This window comes from Arachis stenosperma, chromosome 8 (genome assembly GCF_014773155.1).
Source record: "Arachis stenosperma cultivar V10309 chromosome 8, arast.V10309.gnm1.PFL2, whole genome shotgun sequence".
Classification (NCBI taxonomy): Eukaryota; Viridiplantae; Streptophyta; class Magnoliopsida; order Fabales; family Fabaceae; genus Arachis; species Arachis stenosperma.
Window position 1 is genome coordinate 51032452 of NC_080384.1, and position 25083 is coordinate 51057534.

At 31.3% G+C, this 25083-nt stretch overlaps 3 protein-coding genes across 5 annotated transcripts; 1 reads left to right on the forward strand and 2 right to left on the reverse strand.

Moving 5' to 3' along the window:
- Positions 1-330: 330 nt before the first annotated feature.
- On the forward strand, positions 331-8563 carry LOC130944458 (respiratory burst oxidase homolog protein C-like). Its single transcript, XM_057872789.1, has 12 exons — positions 331-1269; positions 1447-1609; positions 1722-1770; positions 1928-2041; positions 2382-2807; positions 3040-3423; positions 3954-4049; positions 4170-4285; positions 4422-4524; positions 4855-4928; positions 6770-7320; positions 8085-8563. Exons 1-12 carry the CDS (start codon positions 543-545, stop codon positions 8192-8194), a joined length of 2913 nt encoding a protein of 970 aa, XP_057728772.1. The 5' UTR covers positions 331-542; the 3' UTR covers positions 8195-8563.
- A 5005-nt stretch (positions 8564-13568) lies between these two features.
- Positions 13569-13877, reverse strand: LOC130946168 (uncharacterized). The gene has a single exon (XM_057874843.1). The coding sequence runs from the start codon at positions 13875-13877 to the stop codon at positions 13569-13571; it is 309 nt and encodes a 102-aa protein (XP_057730826.1).
- A 2763-nt stretch (positions 13878-16640) lies between these two features.
- On the reverse strand, positions 16641-20772 carry LOC130943588 (uncharacterized). Of its 3 annotated transcripts, none has more exons than XM_057871523.1 (11): positions 20431-20772; positions 20068-20226; positions 19833-19973; positions 19554-19611; positions 19423-19481; positions 19079-19207; positions 18378-18521; positions 17652-17715; positions 17399-17565; positions 17190-17273; positions 16641-17093 (listed from the first exon to the last, which is right to left on the reverse strand). In XM_057871523.1, the coding sequence occupies exons 1-11, from the start codon at positions 20560-20562 to the stop codon at positions 17070-17072; spliced, it is 1161 nt and encodes a 386-aa protein (XP_057727506.1). In that variant the 5' UTR covers positions 20563-20772; the 3' UTR covers positions 16641-17069. The 3 variants fall into 3 exon arrangements, with proteins under 3 accessions (XP_057727506.1, XP_057727507.1, XP_057727505.1); XM_057871524.1 differs by having other exon boundaries at positions 17399-17574; positions 19423-19457; positions 20431-20771; XM_057871522.1 differs by having other exon boundaries at positions 17399-17574; positions 20431-20770.
- Between the last annotated feature and the right edge of the window lie 4311 nt (positions 20773-25083).

Sequence of the window (25083 nt, forward strand, 5' to 3'; positions counted from 1 at the left end):
AAATTCAGATACAATTAATTTTTATGTAAAATTAATAGATGAAAATCGTTAAATAATAATTTAATTAAATCTATTAAATCATTCAACGACTCTTAAATATTAACTTTACATAAAAAAAATTAACTGTACATAAATTTCTACCTTAAAAGATATCTAATTACACTAAATAAAAAATTAGCTGTCAGTGTCCTGCCATCTAAAATCCTTTGCAGCAAAATTGACATTTGGAACGTCGTCACGTCACAAATCACAAAAAAATATTATTATGTTGCAAATTACGCGTAGAAAGCAGCAGTGAAGCACAGCACCCACTCCAACTCCATTACATCTCAAAATGGAAAAGACAATAATCTCCAACAATCACGATAACTCCATAAACTTGAATAAATTAATCCTATCTCTATAACAATGTCTTTCTTTCTTTAAATCTTTCTCCATACATAAACAACACAAGCTAAAGATATCTTCTTCTTCTTCTTCTTCTTCACGCAGTTGAGACTTGAGTCAACAACTTTTGCATCAGAATATCCGTCACTGATAACATGGAAAAATCTGATGAAGATTTTTATAACCGTCACCACCACCGTCGTGATAATTCCGACATAGAACTCATCGCCGGTGATAGAGTTCCTCATTCTGGCCCTCTAAGCAAAAGACTGGCAAGAAGAAGTTCCAAGTTGAATAATAATAATAATAATAATAATAATAATGAAGCTCTTGTTGTTCATGGAAATGATGACGTCATCACTTCAACTTCTTCTTCTTCTTGTAAGCAACAAGTGGATCATGATGATGGAGGAGGACAAGACTACGTTGAAGTCACAATGGACATTCATGGCGGTTCCGTTGCGCTTCACAGCGTCAAAGACGTTTCAGGTAACGACCTTAAGGAAGACGAGAAGCTTGTTCTTCTCGGTAAAGGAATGGAGAAGAAGAGATCCTTTGGTGCTACTGTTGTTAGAACCGCTTCCATTAAAATGAAGCAGGTTTCTCAAGAACTCAAACGACTCGCTTCGATTTCTTCGAAACAAACAGCACCTTCTTCTTCTTCTGATGCTACTGCTGCTGCTGCAAGAAGAGGACACTACGATAGGACTAAGTCCGCGGCTTCGAGTGCTCTCAAGGGACTTAAGTTCATCGCTAAGGGTGGCGGTGGCGGTGGTGGCGGTGGCGGTGGTGCAGGGTGGCATGAAGTTGAGAAGCAGTTTGATGTTCTTACTGCTTCAACTGATGGATGGCTTCATCGTTCTCTCTTTGGAAAATGCATAGGTAATAATTGAAATTGAAGAGTTCATAACAAATCTGCACTATTTTTTGTTGTTGCTTTCCAAGTGTTTGTGAAATTGTTTGTGTGTGTGAGTGAAATAAGGACTTGTTCTGAGTAGTTTTCTTTTAGGATGTGTTTGGATAACTATAGTTTGGATTTGTTGAATTGTTTGTATGTAGGAATGAGCAAGGAATCTGAGGCATTTGCTGGTGTGCTTTTTGATTCTTTGGCTAGGAGGAGAGATATTCATGGGGATTCTATTAACAAGGCTCAATTGAAGGACTTTTGGGACCAGATTTCTGACCAGAGTTTTGATTCCAGGCTCAGAACCTTCTTTGACATGTAACTAATTCATTACCTCTTTACTTAATTTTAGAAGTAGGAAAAGAAATTGGTTGCTATTTTCTTTAATTCCCACCATTAAGTATGTTAACCTTCATTTGGAATAATGCAGGGTTGATAAAGATGCAGATGGAAGAATCACCGAGGAAGAAATTAAAGAGGTTTATATGATTTTTTTTTTAAATTCATCAACAGAAAAATTAGAATGAGGATAGTGAAGTAGTTTTATCAGCAACCTTTTTTCCTTTCCTAGCTTTGCATTTTGTTCCCATGAGAATAGGAGTTTCCTTGATCACAAATGATCAATTCTGTTTTCAGATCATCTGCCTTAGTGCCACAACAAACAAACTCTCAAACATACAGCAGCAAGCTGAAGAATATGCAGCTTTGATCATGGAAGAACTAGACCCTGAAGAGACAGGATTTATCATGGTATTTTTACATTATCCTATTTCATATCGTTTTGGTATAAAACTTTTCAAAATTAAGTAAAATTAGTCACTATTACAGTTTCACATACAGATAAGTACTTATATTTCAAATCATAAGTATGAAGTTGATTTATATGTAAGATGATGAGAGGGACTGATTTCACTTGTATTTAGGAAACTAGGTCAAATCCATAAGAAAAATTTTACAAAGACCAAAATCATAACTAGCTAACTCTAGAAGTGACTAGAAATTTATTTGAAAAGAAAAACAAAAACTCTATATTACTCATGTTAATCTCATTTATTTGGCCAATTGGTGATTATTATTACTGCTTCATCAGCTGGATAGCCTAGAGATGCTCTTATTGCATGGACCAAGTCATTCTACAAGAGGTGATAGCAAGTACCTAAGCCAAATGCTAAGCTTGAAACTGAAGCCTACATATGAAGACAGTGCTGTTAGGAGGTGCTATACAAATACCAAGTACTTCATACAGGACAACTGGCAAAGAACTTGGGTTATGGCACTGTGGATTTGTGTGATGTTAGGTTTATTTGCCTACAAATTCATACACTATAGAAGAAGAAAAGATGTATATCATGTTATGGGGTATTGTGTATGCATGGCCAAAGGTGCAGCTGAGACACTTAAATTGAACATGGCTATTATCTTGTTACCAGTTTGCCGGAACACTATTACTTGGCTGAGGAATAAGACCAAGCTTGGCATCATGGTTCCTTTTGATGACAACCTTAACTTCCACAAGGTACTATTTTTCACTTGCCCCAAATCTTTGTTGGGACTTGTGTGTTTTACAAGTCAAATTGTCAAAAGGGGATGAAGAATATTTGAAGTGTTTCATGATTTAGAAGTGGCAAATTTGCTTCTCAAGGAACATATTTGTTTCTCAAGATTCCCTTGCTGAATAAATGTGTCACCATTTAAATAAAGTTAGTAGTACAAATAAAGTGAGGGTATATATGTTGTTGTTCTTGCAGGTGATAGCTGTGGCAGTAGCAATTGGTGTTGGAATACATGCAATTTTTCATCTTTCTTGCGACTTCCCTCGCCTCCTTCGTGCAAGTCCTCAAAAGTACAAGCCAATGGTACAGTATTTTGGACCTCAACCAAAAAGTTATTGGCATTTTGTGAAAACATGGGAAGGAGTCACAGGGATTATAATGGTTGTTCTAATGGCAATAGCATTCACATTGGCCTCACCTTGGTTCAGGAGAGGCAGGGTTAAGCTTCCTAAACCACTCAACAGTCTAACTGGCTTCAATGCATTTTGGTACTCACATCATCTCTTTGTCATTGTCTATGCCTCGTTGATTGTTCATGGAATCAAACTTTTCTTGACCAAAGAATGGTACGAGAAAACGGTTAGTAACTTCGATCCCTTTTCCTTTGTATAAATTGCACTGACACTTTCCTGAGGTTAAAGTTAAATTATATACAACACTTTATTTTTTTAATGTTTGCATTGACTTTGTTAGTGTTGTGTTTATAAAAGAAATTAATATCACAGGCTCACAGCTTACAGTCTATAGAAATTCATTAAAAATTTAAAATATACTATTGGAAATATCAAAACAGAGAAGTATTGTGTGTATTATTGTCTAATGTCAAGACCAGAGAAAAGCCATCGCAATTTACCCTTTTTCTTTTTAGAATAAATTATCATTTTTAATCATAAAGGATTCAAATGCCAACAATTTTAACTATAACAAGCTAAACTAATTCAATATTTAATAAAGATTGAGTTAGTTTGACAAAATTACTTAATGAATTATCCAATTTTAGTTTACATCTTTGTTGGTTATTAGAAATGATAGTTTATTTTTTTATTTGTTATCTTTTATTTATCTTTTTTACCCTGCAAAATTTGATGTTGTATGAATATGTTTTGTAGACTTGGATGTACTTGGCAATTCCCATGACCATTTATTCATTGGAAAGACTAACTAGAGCACTAAGATCTAGTATCAAACCTGTAAAAATATTAAAGGTGAGTATCAAATCAAATAAATAGAATTCATTTACTCATTGTATGAAAGAAACACATTTGCTAATATTAGCACATAGAATAGTAATTCTTACCACATTTTCACTGATGACTAATTTGAAGGTGGCTGTATACCCTGGGAATGTGTTGGCTCTTCATATGTCAAAGCCTCAGGGATTTAGATATAAGAGTGGACAATACATGTTTGTTAATTGTGCTGCTGTATCACCATTTGAATGGTATGATGAATAATTTGGAGAAACCTAAGTAACTTTTTTGTTATATAGAAATTTTGCTTCTTAGTTTCTTTCATATAACTTTCAGTAGTATTAATATCTAAATTCTTATTATGTTAATTTGTTTATGCTTTTACAGGCATCCATTTTCTATAACATCAGCCCCTGAAGATAACTATCTTAGTGTTCACATTAGAACATTAGGGGATTGGACCAGAAGTCTCAGAACAAAATTTTCAGAGGTGAATTACCCTTCAAGTTAACTTTTGTTGGTAATACGATTTGCATAAGAGTTTCATTAAAATAGTAACAACAAAATATCTCTAGTATATAAATTGTTACCTTTGCTTCTAGAATTGCAATATCACATCAATTTTATTTTAGTATTATTATTTAGTTATCATTATTATTTTCAAATCCGCGTGCTATCATTGTCTTGTGTACATATGTGGTCTCTTTTTGTCTCCCTCATATATAATTTAATGTTAGTGTATCCTTTTTAAATAAAAAATAAATGAACTGGGTTTCTTGTAATTAAACAATGAATAGATTAATTCTTTGGGTCCTTTCAGGTGTGCCAGCCACCCAACAATGGCAAGAGTGGACTTCTAAGGGCTGAGTGCATGCCAGGAGATTGCTGTCCAAGGTCAGCCACATTTTTAATTGGGAAATTAGAAGAAAAAAATGCCAGTTCCATAATGAAAAAGAAAAAATTGCTGTCTCAAAAGTGGACTTTAAAACGATTTAAGGGAAAAAAAGGGTTTATAAGTTTTAAATTCTTGTAAAATTAGCAATCTAAAATTTTTAATCTTGTATTTTCTTATTATATTTTGGTCTAAAAATTTGGAAAATAAGTAAATTTGGTTTCTACTATCATTCCATGTACAAATTATTTGGGATATATATATATATATATATACACGATCATGATATACACAAAAAATCAGCCACTAAAATAAAATACAGTTGAAATATGAAATAATATTAAAAATAAGTTAAATAATACGTATATTTATACACAAATACATAATGACATAACATTTTTGATATACATATATATACTTGAATAACAAATATATGTGAACTTTTGTGAAACACAGACAAGGACTTGTTTCATTTACTTATAAAAAAATTTGTATCGAAACCCAAAAAATATTAGAGACCAAAATCATAAATCACTAATTTCAGACAAGCACGCATTACCACAACATACATAAGTATAACCAAGCCCCTATATAAAAAAAAAATAAGTATAATCAAGTATGCAGTTTATGGCGTACCAAAACTACTTGGTATGATTTATGAAATTTAAAGAAAACTATAGAAGTATAAATGATCTTATTAATGTTTGTTGACCAAACAACATAAATAGAACTTATTATATATTTGGCCTTTCTGGTTTGGTTGTAAATAAATAGCACTTGTTGCGGAGATTCCCTTAAATCTTAATAATCAAAGTGACCAAATCTAATAAATGTTAATAATGATTGTTAATGAAAACATGTGGTTAGTTGTTATTCGGATCTTGGAAGGTTGATAAGGACTCCAGTTGAAAATCCTTGCCTGTGTGTGGTAGGTAGTCAAACCAATCAAATTACTGTATTCATGAAATAGTTGAATCAATCAATACGTAACTAATTATAGTAGACAAAGTTGTGTAGAAGTAGAACTGTAGCTTGTGATGAAATAGTTGAGTAGATTGACATTTTCTTATGGAGATACTACAATGAAAGACTTTATTATTGTTTTTATGTGAAAATATTTTATTTTTTTTTACCTTTGATCATATAGATTATATAGTTAGATTTTGATATTTATAAAAGTGTTTTTTTGTTTAAAATATGGCTAAATAACTAAGTTACACTTTTAAACAAAGCATTTCTTTTTATAAAAAGATGTTTTTGCCATCTTCATTTGAGTAGTTGTCTTTTTTTATTGAGTAGTGCTAGGGAGCGCCTAAGAATAAAATGAACATCACTCATACTATCCAGAATAACCATCCGAATACCAGGGATAATAAACATCTCATGTCATAAAACCACTCATCCCAAAAGCGTAACCTGACAGGACAATGTAACACTAATAGTCATATCTCTAATATTTCCTAAACCTCCACTGTACACATTTAAGCCATTAACTCCCTATACTTTCTCTTTTTTATTACCTATATATTTGATATTGCTGCCGACATATTAATACTTTTGCCAAAGAAAAAATTACACTACTTTATAATAAAATTACAATAATATTCAATCAATATAAATAGTTATCCATTACAATAATTACTCGTTATAATTTGCCATTGTAATACAATTTTATTTACTCGTAATATAAAGCTATGTAACACTTTCAACACATGAAATCAATATATGTACGTGTGGATATTTTTTGTTAAGAATATATAATTGATACTTTGTCAAAATCAAATTCTATTGTCTAAAGACAATCAAGATTATTGATGATAAATTTGGTCACATCATGGTGCAGTACCTTCCCTAAGGTCCTAATTGATGGTCCATATGGAGCCCCAGCACAAGACTACAAACAATATGAAGTGGTTCTATTGGTAGGGTTGGGAATTGGGGCCACCCCTATGATCAGCATATTGAAGGACATAGTGAACAATTATAAGGCCATGGAAGAGGATGAATTAGGGTCCACCATGGAAGAAGGAGGAGTAGCATCAAGTGATAACAAATCACCAAAAAGGAGGGGTAATTTGGTAAGTTTCAAGACTAGGAGGGCCTACTTCTATTGGGTGACAAGGGAACAAGGTTCATTTGATTGGTTCAAAGGTGTAATGAATGAGGTTGCTGATGCTGATCGTAGAGGAGTGATTGAGTTACATAACTATTGCACTAGTGTTTATGAAGAAGGTGATGCTCGTTCAGCCCTAATTGAAATGCTTCAATCTTTAAACCATGCTAAGAATGGTGTTGACATTGTTTCTGGGACAAGGATTAAGTCTCACTTTGCCAAACCTAATTGGCGAAGTGTTTACAAGCGTATTGCACTAAATCATCCACATGCTCGCATTGGTGAGTTTTCTTTGCAAAATTTATAAAATTTTTATATCTATATTTCTTTATTCTTTGCTTTTTCCAAAATTTTAAAGGAAAAACAAATTAAAGTTAAAAGAAAACTAAAATCAGAAAAATTAAACAAATCAAAATTTTTCTCCTTATTTTTTAAAGAGTAAATAACAATTTTGACGCTCAAAAAATTTTAAGACAAAATAGACTTCGATTTCTGTTTTTGACAAAACAAATTTTTAAATATCAACTCTGTTTGACAAAATAGACTAATTATTGATCCATCATTTTAGACGTGTAGACTATTTTATCAAACAAAACTAATATTTTAAAGTTTATTTTATCAAAACAAAATTTGGTTGAATGCTAAAATAATTATTTACTCTTTCCTAAATAAAGTTGCATAGAAAGAAGAATATGTCTAAACGATCTTTTATAGATATAGAGATGATCTCTAGATGAGATAAGCATGATCATTAGATGACATTAGCAATAAACACATATTATATGATTCTAACAACCAAACTTTTTTTCCTTCTTTCTTTTAGCATAAACATAAAAGCAATAAAACAATGCCTTCTTTCCACAGATGACAATAATTCGTGTATCTTTTAGAAGATCGCAGAGAGGCCCATTTAGTTAAAGAACATTTATGTTTATGAATCATTGTCTTCCAAAAAGTTGGAGTAATAATGCCTAACATCAATTAATATATATGTCTGCATCATAACAAAAAGCATAATGTTTCGTGTTTGCAATAATGTATGTAGGGGTTTTCTATTGTGGTCCACCAGCACTAACAAAGGAGCTTCGTCAGCTAGCTTCAGATTTTTCACACAACACAACAACCAAATATGATTTCCATAAGGAGAATTTCTAATATACTGAGAAATTATTGAAGACAAAGGGCAGAAATTTTGGCAGAAATAAGATGGTCCTCTATCAACCTTGAATATGACACGATATATAATGATATATTAATGTACATTTAATTTGTTGATTATAATTTGAGGTAGTTCAAGTAGCAATTATTATTTTAGGTATATAATTAAGATTAAGAATGGGAAAGCAACCAAGAAGGTTATTGTTTGCTAACAAGGTTAGGGTTTTGTGTGTTACAAAAATTAGTAAATAATTAACTCTTCTTGTGTGGTTTCTCTCTTGAAAGATCTTTTAAAATTATTATTCATGTTCCACCCAAATGTATTTTTAGTATAATTTCAGCTCCTATAAAATTTTTATATATCATTTCCCCCTCCTTTTTTGTTGTTTCTATTCCATGTTGTTTTAAATTTTGCTTCTCATCATTTTAATTTGTTGCAAGTTATTCAATTATTCAAACAAATCAAGGAGTACTGTATGTGGTTAAGGGATCTCCCATTTTCTAACAAATATTTATTTATCTTTTAGCTTCATTAGCAATTTAATTTATTTAAAAAAGATATTCATTATATAATGGAGGGATTATTATTATTATTATTATTATTATTATTATTATTATTATTATTATTATTATTATTATTATTAAAGGGGATGGAACAAAATAACTATCTTCAGTCAAATTTATTTGCCATTCCACTTGCATTACCTTTAATTATATTATTATTATTATTATTATTATTATTATTATTATTTTGAAGTGGGAATTATATATAGGTTTATTTTTTTATTTTATATATTTTTTTTAAAGCAGAAAAATTCAATGTTTAAATATTTTAATTACAAATTTTTATATAAAATTATTTATTTCAAAATTTTAAATGAATAGTAAAAAATTACACTAATTTTCTTCTTTCTTGATATTGGTTTGACATTGGTTTGACGCAACTTTGACACATGTATGCCTTTTTTCTAGGGCTGCACACGGATCGGATCGGATCGGATATAGCATAAAATTCTATCCGATCCGCATTACACTCATCGGATCATATCGGATATGATATCCACATTTTTTAAGACTGGATTCGATCCGATCCGATTCGTAAGTATACAGATGGATTGGATAGGGTATATCCGCATAATTAAAAAAAACTATTTTAAGATTCTGTTTGACTGTTTTTACAAAAAAAAAATCCAGAAAATTCATTTTTTATCTATTTAAGCCTATTTACTCCTAAAATATTATCAATAATAGTTCTCTTGAATAACAAAAACAAAATAATAACACAAAATTTAAGTTTAATTATTCTAAGTTCAAATACAACATAAAAAATTAAAAACAAAATATCATAAAATTTATAAAATAACACACTAAAATTCATATCTCATTAGGGTTTACTTTCTTAAACTATGCTATTTATATGTGATGTGCGGATATGCAGATTTGCAGATCGGATCCGCGGATATCACTGCCGAATCTGCATTCCGATCTGACCATATTGCGGATCCGATCCGATGGCTCTGCGGATCGGATAATATCCGCAAAATTCGGATCAGATGTGGATAATTACCGCAGATATGCGGATATTATCCGATCCATGTGTAGCCCTACTTTCTCCAAGTGGCCTTTGGAATAAGGTGAGTTTTATGGTGTCTTTGTTATGGTGCCTAAATTACTTAACTTATTTTTTAAAATAAAAAATAAAATATTTAAAGTAAAAAACAAATTATATAAAATTTATTAAATATTATTTATTTACCTTTTTTAATAAATTAAGTACAATATAATAGACACCATAGCATTCACCTTAGAATAATTGGGAGATAAGTCTCATGTTGCCGTCAACTAAGGTCAGTTCTAGCTAGAATACGTAAAGTAACTTCATTGTCATAAAAAATTGACTTAATTTGACAAAATTATATTTTGGGAATAGTTTTATTGGATAGTTATAACGAGCAGTTTGAATAGTTTGTAAATTAAATTAATATTTGAAAATATATACGTGTTTTATATTTTTAGTAATTAGAATGATCAACTTAGTATTTTTTTTTTTATATATAAAGAAATAGTAACCCCCCCCCCCCCCCTTCTCTCCCAATAAAAGGATAGTCATTAGTCACCTTGTAAAAAAAATAAAAAAAATAAAAAGATTTTTGCTTTGGGATCAAATAAGTAATGTATACGGGCTAAACGATTGGTAATGGTTTTATTTTTTATGGCCTGAAACAAGCAATGTGATGTATATGTTGGGTCTGTCAAATTAAGCCATGAGATTGAGGGGAGTGTTCTTCTTACAAAGACTATTTGATAATTTCCAGCCCAAAAGATAAAAACTATATGTGATAATTGATTAAGAATAGATTTTCTTGCAGCTGAGGCCTGGATCATATGGGCTATGGCAAATTGGTTGTCTCTTAAAATGTGTTCTACTTTAAGAACCCGAAAATGTATGAGTAGTATTCTCACCCAAAAATTAAGCTAGGTTGGTCTAGTAATTAGCTCACTAATCCTTGACCTATTAGATTGGAAAATATCATAAAAAACAAAAAAAAAGTTATTCTCACCCAAAAAAAAAAGATATCATTTTTTAATTGAGAATAATATGACACTTTTGGTAATATTAAAATTAAAATCATATTTTTTTATATTTTGATAATATTTTTTTAAGCAATACTTTTTAAAAAATATTATTTAATAATAAAAAAATATTACTTTAATTTTAACAATGCTTTTTAAAATATCATAATCATTGTAATCATTGTAACATAATTATAAACGACCTTATATATATTATTTTTAAATTGTCCTTAATGCCTATCAATATTTCTCATCACCAAATAATAATAATAATAATAATAATAATAATAATAATAATAATAATAATAATATTGGTGAAAGATAATTTGAACAAATCACATTATAAATGAGTAACATTATCAAATTCAGAAGTGACAATATCACTCTTCAATGATTATGTCAACCCCCAAAAATTATCCTAGGATTGTGAATTTTGGAATGAGTTACATTAGGTATGTAATTTTTAATGGACGAGGAACTATATTTATTGGAAAATGAATTTTTTCAGTCAATTTCATGGACTGTTACAGTCTGTCAGTTTGGTGAGAAAGAAAGCGAAAATAAGGTGGTGAGACAATTTGATAAAAAAAAAACTTATTTTTAATTATCTCTTTAGTGAATGCGTTGTGGATTGAGATGCTTCTGAAAGACACTAGAATGAATATTTTTGAAATTATTAGTAATAATATTTGTATTCTTTGTAAGAAGAATGTTGACATTGCTATATATTTGTTTGTTGCTTGTGTGTTCAATTGATAGGAGTGGTGTGCATGATTCCAACAATTTAGACTAACATGGGATGTACTTTGGTGTAATGAAAGAACATTTTGAAAATTAGCTGACAATCTTTATGAGAAGGGAAAATTAAAAGAAGTCGTTGATAGATTTTTATATATATATAATTTATAGAGTAAATGGTTAAATTAATTTTTAAAATATATTTATTTTTTAAATTAGTTTATCAAATTTTTTTTAACTAAATTCGTTTTTTAAAAATTTTAAATTAGTCATATTAGTTTTTTAATTATTTTTTTTGTTGATGGTGTCAAATTTTGCTAATGTGACACATTAAGTGACATTCAACATACATTCAAAAATTTTAATTGACTATTAACATAATAAGATTATGAAATTAGATCAAATTAAAATCTAATTGAGGAGAAAATTTGAGGCATTGAAATCCCTCAATTTAGAGTTGATTTGATATAATTTTATAAACTTATTATATTAATAGTCAATTAAGACTCCTAGATGTGTGTTGGGGTGTGTCACTTAACATGACATATTAGTAAATTTTGATACCATCAATAAAAAAAGTATCGAAAGGACTAACATGACTAGTTTAAAATCTTTAAATGATGAGTTTGATTAAAAATATCTTTCGATGACTAATTTAAAAAATGAGTAATTTTTCAATGACTAATTTCTCCATTTATCCGTAATTTATAATATTTAGTCGAGTAAAAATAAGAATAGATTTTAAAATATATTGACAGAGATAAATGAATTTATTTGCGAATTAATTGTAAATTGTGAAAAGTAGTACAAAGTCTTATTCTCTTATAACAAGGGATAATAAACATCTTCTCGAAAAATTAGTTTAATTTTTGAATTCACCAAGGATCAAACTCTTGACCTTTCGGAATTAGCACTTTAATACCATGTCATGATACCACTCATCCCAAAAGCTTCAGCTGATGAGAAAATGTAACACTAATAATTATATCTCTAATACTCTATAAACCTCCATTGTACACATTGTATAAATATCTCATTGACTCCTCATACATTCCCTTAAACTATATATGGTCATTATGCTTGAGTTAGCGATTTGTTTTTATCTTATGTCAGTGTATTAATTATTGATGCATACTATAATAAAGAGAAAAATAGTGATGAGATAAAAATTTACTTTTATAGATAGTTAAATATTTATCTAAGAAAATTAAATATTTATCTAAGAAAATATGCTATTTAATTTTTATTATTTTTTTAAAAAAAAATTATACACTTCTCTTTATTTTTTTCACCTGAAAAAATTTTCATCGTAGAATTATTCTCCATTATTTATATTGGTCTCATGGTATTCTTCTTTACCTTATGTTGAGCTCTTTTTTTTTAAATAAAAAAAATAAATTGTACAATATATATCTCACAACTATAATACTGAATTACTGGTTGTCGGTGGAGGATAATCATAGATCTATATTCAGTGTTTTTAGTTAGATTCTTTGCTTAAAAGGACAATCTAAACTTCAAAATTTTGAAGTATAATTGATTAATTATTTTTCAAACTAGTGAATGCCAACAAGCTAAGTAGCTTGCATCAGAGCCAAAAATAAGGGAGAAAAAAGTCAAATATTTCACATACAAACAAATGAAGAACCACAAAACCAAAACCTTCATCAAATTAATACCAAGACTCACTTACTAGAAACCAAATTAAATCGCCTTAGAAACCATATATGCATTGATTCAAATAAGAATTAACCCGAAACATTAATTAACAATACACGCCCTTTCAATAATTTGTTTTTATCTATATGGAAGTAAGTACTAATTAAGACTCACAGCAAAATTACTTGGAACTTGGATAATAATGATCCATTCACTAATTAACTTAATTAGAGGATCATTATTATTATAACTCTGCACATACAAACCTGAATATGATATTTTTTTTATTTTCTAGGCTATCAATCTGTCGCTAATTAGAACTCCATTTAAAAGTTTATCGCAACTAATGAACTGCTACTTGTATAAGGCGAGATTCGAACCCACCTGAATATAATTATGATTAGGAACCAGGGATACAAGAGAACATTCTCTGACTTCTAAGCCTCATTAGTTGTTGTTGCTTTGGAATTGGAGGGGGTGATGATATTGAAGAAGAAGCAACAACCCCGTTTCCAAAATCTTCAACAGATTTATGTCTTCGATGATGATGATGATGATCCACATGACTTTGTGCATGATGATGATGATGATGGTAGATCTCAGCCATGGTGATGTTATAGCTTAGAGATGAAGAATCAAGACACTCATATTGGCGTCTATTTCTGTTCTTCTTTATTGCTCTTAACACCAAAGGTACAAGACCCTCCATTTATAAAATCTTGATCTTCAATGAAGGATATGAAACTTGGAAGCAAGTATTTGTAGTTAGAGAAAAGAAAATGGAAAATTTTAGGAAATGGGAATGAAGTTGCTGAGTTAGGTGGGTTTTGATTTGGATTCTATATTTTTGTTGTTATTGTTGTGGGCCCCACCAACGAACATTGTCACACGTTAAACTTGGTTCTTTGACTTTGATGACAATGACCAAAATGGTAAAATTAGAGCCAATCAAAACAAAATAAAAACAAAATTACAAATATGGAAATTAATTACTACTACTTGTGCTATGAATAATAGAAAAATAAATCTTGCAACATCACAAATTAATTAATACTTATTAATAAAAATGAGGCCGGCCCAACATAGTCAGCAATTAGTGGAAATTCTTAATAATTTTAGGTAAACAAGTGGCCTAATCCAATTTGTCATGTAGTTGGATTCCTTCAATTATTTAGTTAGCGGGTTCAAATCCTAACAATTTGTGACGAGGGTTTCTACCAGTTTAGCCAGCACCCATTCCCGTTTGAGAACTCTTTAGTGCAAGTGGATTTTTTTTTTTATCTAAACTTATTTATTTATGTAAAATTTGTTTATGGACTCAATAAATTTGTTTATGTTTTAATATGATTTAAATTGTATTAGTATATTTTTATTTTTAATTAATTTAATTTTATTTAAATAATTAAATTTTTAAATTATAAAATTTGTATTAGTTTATAATTTAAAATTTAAATAAATATAATTTAAATTAATAATTTATAAAATTATATGCATTCATATTATTGTACCTATATGATTAATTATATTTATTCGATTTTTAAAAAATAACAGTGGTTAATTTTTTTTATTTAAATACAATCATATTATTTTCAAATAAAAAAATATACTTATGTAAAATAATATGATTACATTTATTTAAATTTAAAAAATTTTAAAATAATAAGAGTATGTTTATTTAAAATATTAAAATTTTAAATTTTAAATAAACTTACTTATATTAATTTTAAATTTGTTTTAAAATAATACAAATATGTTTATTTAAATTAAAAAATTAAAATAATAAAAGTACATTTATTTAAAAAAATTTAATTTAAAAATAATATAAGTGTATTTATTTGTTAGTTAAAAATTACAATTTTAATATTTACTCATGCGAGCTTCGTCTTCCATAACTCCACCACCTAACTGGTTCCACAAATTTGCTTTCCCTCAAATGTGATCCGATTTTTCCTCAAATGTGATCCGACTTACAGCAGATAATGTATTTATAGTACTTCATGCATAAATTCTGGTAGCCAACTGGATTTTATGCTCACAATGTTTCTTCATAAACCGTGGTGACCACCAACGTGCTCACAATGTTTCTTCATAAACCGTGGTGACCACCAACGGTTTCTAGCACCAATTTTTCAAGCGTAATCCGTGGTAGCCTCCCACGGTTTACGTTCATTGTTTCATGCATGTAAACCATGCCAGGTTACAGCGGTTTACATATAAATTGAAACTGTGGTTACCCACCAAGATTTACATATAAACTAAATCAGGACATGCACGTAAGAAAGTTCTAATTGTTATATTTGGGTAAAGCTTTCTCTCTTTTATTTTAATCAAGTCAATTGCCCTAAAAAAAATTACAGATTCAAATTATAAAAAATTTCATCAAATTATACATATTCATAAAATTTTTATCAAATTATAAATTACTAACTCAATAATTATTATAAATTCAAAATTAAATTAAAGATTTTTAGATCAAATTGTTATAATAACTTTTGTCTATTTGATAGAGAAACAAAAAAATCATTGGACACAACTACCTAAAAATCTAATTACACTCCAAGATAACCATGAAACTCAAACACCATACTAATTGAAAAATTTATACAACTTCATACTTATATTTGAAGTCAAAGTAAATAATTTTAACTATGCTCTCAACAATACACTATTACCAATACATTTGTCCCAACAAAAAATTACCGAAATTCAACTCTTATTATAATAAATAAAACAGGTAATACAACAAAAAATTCATTTATTCAAAACATTATTTATATTATTCATTTATATTCTTTATTGATTATAGGAACCAACTTCATCAACACTAATATCATCACACCTAGATGACATAATAATCAAGAAATTAAGAAAAAAGAAAAATAAACGAATCTAAGAGACATCTTTAGATAAAAGACATATATACAAAGATGGAATTAAAAAAAAAAGATAACAAACAAAAAAATATATAAAAGTCAATAATTAAAAAAAAAATGTCTCCACAGACAAAAACATATAATAAAAAGAAGAAAGAAACAACCCCAACAACAACTAAAAAAAAAACAAACAAACACGATATAAAAAGACTAATCCATCAATCAAAACAAATACAAAAATAAAAATAACAAATAAAGATATAGCTCTATACAAAAATAAAAATAACAAATAAAGATATAACTCTATACCGCCTCAATATAAAAAACTTATATTATAAAATATTTTAAATAAAAAACACATCAAATTTAATATTAGTTAAGTTTGTATATATTTTAATTAATTTTTAAATAATTAATATTTTTTAAAATATATTATATACTATCATTAAATTATCATCCTGCACATTAGGCAGATGTCACTCAAATTTCTTGTTAAAATATATTCCAGGTTTAACCGTTTTAACTTTTAAGTCGAGGCAATCTGTTATGAAAGAATGTAACTAGTCTTTACAAAAATGCTCAACTGTTGCAAAGGAAGATAATTCAAAGGAGAATTCCTTTTACTCCAACCCATTTGGCGTTTTAAATGAGGATTTTGGTACGGAATACATAGAATGCTACTGTCATGAATTTCTCCTCTTAAACACTAAAACGTGCTAGTCTTGCCTATTATTAAACAAAACTCAGGCCTAAATAATTCCATGATTATCATACAAATCAATTTTTGAATTGTCCAGTTATAATTATACAGTGCTAAAGATCTACGTACCTAACCATACGTAAGGCCGAAAATTGCTCATCCTTTATGTACAATATTAAACAGGCCAACATCAAAACAATAGTCTCCAAAGTATAAAGGAATTCTCTCCTCCTCAAGCTTCCATTTTATAATTAAAATCAGAGAAAGATTACAAAACACTCAATGAGACTAATGGCGCATGCCTCCCGAAAACACACACTCAACACAATCAGAAATCAAATTCCCCTGTCGCCTGAAAAAGGGTAAAGTATAATTCATTGTAACATTTTGAAAAAGTGAAATTAAAGGATGAAAAATACCATTTTTTTTGTCCTTGAGACCAACATACCTTATTGAAGAGAATGTCTTTATTATTTATGTGCATGATGCCATCCTTCAATGTGCATTTCCACCTGCTCTTGGTACGTGTCACCTGTATTTATAGTAAGTATAAGACTTTTACTCAGCAAAAGGATTCTAAAACCTTGAACCATTAACTACATCATATTACAACAGCACTCATATCTAACATGCACACAAGAAGGAAGGTTGTATCACCTTGTCAAACTGAGCCAAAACAAGATGATGTGTATCTTGATCTTCTCCTTGATCCAGATCATCAAAATCATCATCGTCGTCATTCTCATTTAATGGCTCATCATCATCATCGTCTTCTTCATTGTCATTTGCTGCCTCATTTTGAGCTACGAGAGCAGGGGTGCTTGCTGGTATCTCTAATAAAAAGACAAAACATCATCAGCAATATATATCTTCAAAATAGAACACTTATATAACCATGTTCCAAATATACCAGGAGGAGCCGGTGTATTTGCAATGTTGTAGTCTTCACTCAACACTCCTTCATAATTGTATATCTGCCACAGGATCAACAGAACCCAGCACAGATTATTGCATAAAACATGGTGAGAGAAGTGTTAAATGAAGCACGAAATGAATTACCAAAGAAAGATTGAATCTGCAAGCAAATAAAGAATCGACTAGGATTACAGAATCCAATCTTATTTCTCACCACTTATTTGGCTAACTATACCAGCCACCAAAAGTAGCACCAAGTGTGATATGTATCATTGTCAAATATGCAACTACTTCAGGTTCCTTACATTACAATATCCACCTTTAATTGAAAATTTAACCACTAAGAATTTGAAATGCTTAAATGTTTCCTCAAGACTGTGAAGTCCTGTATTTGGCAATAATGAACAGGGAAAAAGGAGCTCATATTTACAATAAATCAAAGAGAACTGTGCAAACGTAATCTACAAAATTCCTTACTAATTATTACCTACCAGAAAGATCAATTCTGAAGTGATTATGAAAGAGTCCCCAATCCCAACAAATTAAAATAGATAACAAGTGAATGTAACCTTATTTTAACATTGTACACGGTTATTAAATGCTAAATTGAAAGCTGAGGTATATATTAACATTTAACAAAGACCAAAAGTTCAAGGGCTATGTATCCATTTTGCCCCAAAAGGAAAGGAGTCCCATAAAAAGAAAAAAAATATCTACTCACATTAGGAGTAGAAAGCATATCATCATCAAAAGGTATTGGTCCATCAAGTTGCGGAATCCTAGAAGTTGGCCTCCCTAAGTCAGCTGGTATTTTCTCTTTAGAAGTTGTAAGATGTGCATTAATGGAGATTCTGCCTCCATATACCTGAAAAATGTGAAATTAATAAAATGACAGAAATATAAGTATCTGCAGATAATGTTCAACCATTCCCCCCCCCCCCCCCCCTCTTGAAAGATTTTAAATTTCAACCTATATGAGGGTAAGATTTAAAACTGAAAACAACACAGGCTCTTTTGACGGATTTGAATTCTCTAAAGTTTGAATTTCACTTTAGAGAGTAAAGTGTGATCTTCTACTCTTGAATAGTTTCTCTTTCATATTATTGGTCCAAACTTTAGAGGATCCAAATCCTTTTGACAATAATAGAGTAGAGTGAGACAGCCAACAGATTAACTGCGGATCAATGTCTAACAGATTAGTGTACTCCCAGTTAAATTGTGAATTGTCACAAACATAAGTGTAACTTTGATTCATTCAGGGTAAGTCATTAATCACAAATTCAACAGAAATAACAAATATGCCAAATATTGACAATTAACATCAATATCATTAGTTATTGCAGAACCACTTACAAACAAGATGCACCACCAAGCATAATTTTTTTTCTTTTTAAATACTCGCCAATAGAAAACAAGATGTACCTCGACTTCAAAAGATCCAGATGCAGAATCTCCAGCCCCATCCTGCTGAGGTATATATCCATCAGCATTGTTATATTGTGAAGCCAAATCATCGCGTTTTCGTTTTCCCATGGGCGCTTTGAAGAATTCCTTGGTGTTTTTCAAGCATAAATAATATCTTAATGAGATGATCATATTTTACCTCTTTAAGCTCACACTTAGCATTCTATAACAAATCACCCATTTAATGTGTGCAACAAGACAGGAGTATTTGCTGCTTCATACAAGAACACTATCATATGATCCCTTCATGTTTTAACAGCAGGGAACAACAATTTTTCTTAATACCTCATTGGTTTGCTTACCTGTGTAAGAGGTTGATTAGAAGTTCCTCTACCAGCTTCATCCCGTCCATCATCGTAAGCTACAATAATACACATCATCATTGCACAAAGAGGTTTCACTAAAATTTTGTCCCAAGTTTAAATGGACTCACCAACATTAACATCAAGTGAGGGCCTCTGGTTCATCCAGGGAGAGGGAGGCAGTTGTTGCTGCAAGATTTAAGAACAATCTTAATGTAATGATAATTAAAGACCCATGTGCAGATTTCAATAACAAGGTTCAGCCAATGACTATGTAGTGATCCAACTGAATAAATGGAGAATAGTGATTGAGAAACTAAAACCAATTGGGGAAATTTTTCCGAAACTTTTTGATACAATTATGGAGCCAATAAGACAAAAAAAAAAAAAAAAAAAAAAAAAACCTTTACCACGTATGGACTAGGTTGTCCTCCTTTTACATCAGCATCATTTCCAGAAGAAGTGTAGTCGCTCGATCCAGTTGGGATGTTATACATAGAGTTATCCACGGTTCCTGGTAAAGGGGTTTGCATTGGAGTTTGCAGAGGCGTCTGCACATTCGAAAAAAAAGCCCATAAGTTATTAACTCATGAAATCACATAAAAGGGATAACCTTAGTGGTGAAAACATATGATTAAGACTCACAGGTGGAAAAAGCATTTCAGCAGTAGGAGTTTCATACTCTTCATTCCCCTCATACGGCACATTAAGATCGTGAACTGCACCGGGGTTTGTCTTAGTTCCACTGGACCTTTCTATGGGAGCAACAAGAACACCAGCTTGTATCATCTTTGATTCCCACAACTAAACAAATCAAAATACAATAAACAAAATAAATAATAGCAAAACCAATAACCGATCGGATCTAACCCTAGATCAAGCAGGTCCAGCTCAGAAACAACATATCTTGCACACAAAATCAATTGAAGTAGGAATCTAATTCATGTAACTGAAGAAAATGATACGAAGGAATCAAAATGAGAAAGGGAGAGAAGAAGATGAGATTACAGCTTGGAGCTCCTTGAGAACTTCCTCGCCGGGACCAGCGTTGTTGATGAACTCGTCGCGAACCTTGACGATGACGTCCTCAATTACGTCGATATAGACCTGGCTTGTGGTTACGGTGGCCGTGGCCGCCATGACGGAAAATTGCGGAAGCTGGGAGGTGCGTATTAATATTATTGAGTGTCTTGTGCTCTGAAATTGGGTCCGATTGGAAAGGAAGTGGAACGGTGTTTCTAGGGTTTGGGGGAGAGAGTGGAGTTGGAGCTGAGTGATACGGCGAAGAGAGAGAAAGAGACGGAGGAGAGAGAGATTTAGAGAGAGAATAAAAGAAAGAAAGAGAGAGAGAGGAATATAAATAGGTTTGCATCCCATTTTTAATCATCAATCCACGTGTTAATAATGTGTGTTTCTTTCTTTCTTTTCTTTTTTTTCCTTTCTCGCTATACTTGAGATATTCACAAGGAAAATAAAGATTGCTAATTCAACATTCAACAATTAGGGAATAAGATTGACAATTATACTTGCGTTTAAATTGTAAAAAATATATTTAGAATATAGCGTCTGTCTTTGATAACTGCATTCATTTTGAACATTTGTAATATATACACATTAATTATTAACTATATAGACGTTTATGATTAGGTAGAAATTTACATGCAGTTGATTTTACGTGAAGTTGATAATTGAGAGTCGTTAGATAAAAATTTAGTCAAATCAATCAAATTATTTAACGATTTCACGTAAAGTCGACTGCAGATAAATTTTCATCTTAAGATAAATATCTAAGCCTCCTGTCAACTATACAAAAATTAAAAAAAAAAAGTTACATTTAAAATCATAAAAAATAAAATAGAAAAGAAGGTACAATTTTAAAATAGAAATTTATTGTCAATAAGTGAAAGACATGTCCTAATTATAACTGATAGAAAAACAATCCCTGTGTATACTCTATCATGTTTTAACTTCTAAGTTTATTGATTCACTTTTAGATGAGATTCATAGGATTTTAACACAATTCTAATTGGGTCAAAAGAGGCACTGAAAAGAGAATGTCATAAATTAGCTGGGACAAAATAATAAGACCCAAAAGAGAGAAAAGATTGAGTTTCAAAGACATGCATACTCAAAATTTAATTCTGCTTGAAAAACAGTTGTGGAAGTTGGCTGTTAATTCTAATGTACTACTTAACAAAATGTTAAAGGATCAGTATTTTAGATATAAGTCTTCTTTGATTGCAGACAAAGGAACTAACCCTTCTTGGGGCTAGCAAAGTCGCTTAGAAGGTAGAAAAGTGATGGAAAAAGAATTGTTGTGGAGTATAATGTTAAGAGATGATGTTAATGTTTGGCAAGAATTCTGGCTACCGTCCCCATACCTATATCATATCAGTCTCAACAATCAATCTAGCAACAATATATTTTCAATAACTAATAGAGTAAAAGACTTACTGACCACAAGAAGAAGATGGCACAGAGAGCTTATCAAATTAATCTTTTTCCTTGAACTAAGTACCTGCATCCTCTCCATAGAGCTGAATAATAACGGCAAGGACTCTCTGATTTGGATTTTGAACTCGAAGAAGCAATATGATGTGGCGTCTGGATATGTGGTGGCGTATGGCTTTGCGCATGAGCCGATCAATCAACTACTTGCAATCATGCAAAATCCAAGAATTTGGAGAAAAATTTAGGGCTTACAGATACAAACAAAGATAAAAATCTTTTTGTGGAGAGCTGGCAATGAAAGATTACTTGTATTGAGGCTCATCCACCAGCGTTTTCAGTCGACTCCACCTTTGTGTTCCAGATGTAGATTAGTTCCGAAAACCATCATCTACTGCCTTCGATGGTGCAGCCCTACTCAGGAGGTACGGAGAGCAATAAATTTGAAGCTGGTCCCGCTATTACAAATTAAAGTTTTTCTCCCTTTATGTAGTGGTGGACCCAAGTTCTATTAAGTGCTGGAAGTGGGAGAGAAGGTGACGACGCCTTCAACATCTTCGCTGCTTTTGTTGGGCATTGTGGAAAGCACATAATAAAGAAGTGTTTGAAAATGAGAAAATCCCTGCCCAACAGATTTCGAACTCAGCAAGAAAGATTTGCTAGGAGATGAATAGAAGACAAATTTCTTAATTTCCTAATATATTTCCCCTTTTCTTTTAGTTTATTGATTATTAGCGTAGCCACTTATTGCTTCAATTGAGAAAACCTCTACTATTTCTTTAGTTCCACATAAAACTTTGTATCACTTTCTTAAAATAATGCAATTATTTTCACTTTAGAAAAAAAATAATTAGTTTAAATATGATTCTATATGGATTAATAGTAATAATTAATTTTTTGCATAGGACATAAATATTTTTACATAGTAATTATTAATTTGTTTCAATATTATCTTTAACGTTTTCGATAAGTTTCAATTTTATTCTTACTATTAATTTTTCGATAGTCAACATATGGTCAATGTTTTTCTTTTTAATTTTACTCCTCCACTTATAATCACAACTATCATCATCATCAACATTTTTCTCTTCCACTCCATCCACCAGCCACTATTACCGTTCCACCCTCATTAGGGGTGACAATGGGTAGGGTAGGGTAGGATTTGAAGCCAACCCTAACCCTACCCGTTCTCAACCCGCGGGTACCTGACCCTACCCGCAGCCGCAGGTTATAAAAAAGATGCAAAATTATTATATAACTTCATGATAATTTAAAATAAAACTGACTTTTATGTAAAAAAAAGTATTAAATTATCAATTAATGATATTTTTTTAGTGATTAAAGATCTTTTACCTTTAGTGAGAGGTTTTTGGTTCAACATCCACTTAAAACATATTTTTATATAAATATAAAACATATACAGATATAGGGTGCGAGTTGGTCAAGTAGGGTTAAGGCTCAACCCACACCTTACCCGACCCGTACGAGAACCCAATCCGCACCCTACCCTACCCGTTGCGGATCGGGTTGACAACCCTACCCGATCGGGTGGGATCGGATTAGGTACCCGCGATTAAATCCCTATTTTGGTCCCTGAGATTCACGCGATTACTCATTTTGGTCCCCAAAATTCAAAATTACCTATACTGGTCCTCCAGATTCAAGTTTGGACACTAATATGGTCCCTCGACTCTTTCCAATGATGATTAGGCAAATGGAGCGCTGAAATGAAACCCTTCTTGTCACGTTGGACGCTGTAATGGCTAGTTGATGTGGCGAGGATTGTATTTGTATCCAATTTAGTCCCCCTTGTTAAAACTTTGTCATTATAACTCAGATAAATAATAACATACTTAGGGTTTTAGGAACTAAATTGGATACAAATACAACTTTCGCCACGTTAGCTAGCCGTTGCAGTGTCCAGCGTGGTAGGAAGGGTGTCATCTTAGCACTTCGTTTGCCTTATCATCGCCGAAAATAGTCAACGGACCACATTGGTGCCCAAACTTGAATCTGGAGGAGCAAGATAGATAATTTTGAATTTTGGGGACCAAAATGAGTAATCGCGTGAATCTCGGGAATCAAAATGGGGATTTAGTCCCCTTAACCTTCACCACTAGCTCTTCATTCCCCACCACTCACTACACTACTAGCACTGCATCACAGTACCCTCTCTCCCTTATTTCACACTACACCCACTATATCATCAACCTCTAAACCGCACCACTACCACTGTCATTAAACAGTCCATCATCCACATCATTAACAATAGCCACCACCCTCTTTCCATCAAATCGCCACCCCCCATCTTTTTCTCGCTCTCACCAAAGTCTTTGCCATTTTCTTTGTCATCATCACATTCCACAACCTTGTGCCCCACCATCACAAATCCAACCTTAGCTCCATTTAAAATCATCATTAACAACAACAAAAATAACATGCAACAGAGAATGATGGAAAATTAATAGAAGAAGAAATTGAAATTGAAATAAAAAAAATGTGAGGTCTGAAAGAGGGAGGAGGGAGAGCAAGAGTGGTGCGGTGGCACAATGGTGTCAATGAGGGGTCGTGGTGAGGTAAGGTGAAGAGATGTGATTTTGTTCAGGTTGATGATGATAATGATGGAAGTAAAATGGGAAGATGTGGTGATGCAAAGGTAGAGGGGTCAAGTAGTAGTAGTGAGTGACAGTGGTGTAATAGAGTGGAGCAGCGGTGCAATACTGGAGTGGCCTGGAAAATGGGATGGGTCAGAGGTGGTGAGTTTAAGCACTGTGTTAGAAAGGTGCAAAAAGAGGGTGGAATATGATCATGAAAAAATATGGGAAGAAAGCGATACATGAGAGAGGGGTAAGATTAGAAAGCAAAACGTTGACCATACGTTGACTATTAAAAAATTAACAGTAAGGATAAAATTGAAATTTATCGAAAACGTTAAGGATAACATTGAAACAAATTAAATGTTAAGATATTTTTGAAACTTTTCGAAAATGTTAAAGACAAAAAGTATACTTTATCCTTTTAAAATTTATTTGGTGTAACCCTAATATCTTTACTTAGTAACTTACATGCTGCGCTATTCTCTCTTTTCACAAAATCACCACTTCTATTCCTCTTTGGTCTCTGTCGTCGCCGTCCAGCCCAACAATTGCTGCCATTCTCAGTCCTTATCTCAGTGCCGTTCTTAGCCTTTCTCTCTCTCTCTGCACTTCGTTC

What these genes read in the sequence shown, in the direction of transcription:
- LOC130944458 (XM_057872789.1), top strand. Translation starts at nt 543, where the DNA reads ATGGAAAAATCTGATGAAGATTTTTATAACCGTCACCACCACCGTCGT. An exon ending in CTCAGAACCTTCTTTGACAT is followed by an intron (nt 1,610 to 1,721) that starts GTAACTAATTCA and finishes GGAATAATGCAG; the next exon opens with GGTTGATAAAGATGCAGATG. An exon ending in GCTGTATCACCATTTGAATG is followed by an intron (nt 4,286 to 4,421) that starts GTATGATGAATA and finishes ATGCTTTTACAG; the next exon opens with GCATCCATTTTCTATAACAT.
- LOC130946168 (XM_057874843.1), bottom strand. Translation starts at nt 13,877, where the DNA reads ATGGAGGGTCTTGTACCTTTGGTGTTAAGAGCAATAAAGAAGAACAGA.
- LOC130943588 (XM_057871522.1), bottom strand. Translation starts at nt 20,562, where the DNA reads ATGGCGGCCACGGCCACCGTAACCACAAGCCAGGTCTATATCGACGTA. An exon ending in CTGAAATGCTTTTTCCACCT is followed by an intron (nt 19,974 to 20,067) that starts GTGAGTCTTAAT and finishes TCGAATGTGCAG; the next exon opens with ACGCCTCTGCAAACTCCAAT. An exon ending in ATATGCTTTCTACTCCTAAT is followed by an intron (nt 17,716 to 18,377) that starts GTGAGTAGATAT and finishes ATCCTGTGGCAG; the next exon opens with ATATACAATTATGAAGGAGT.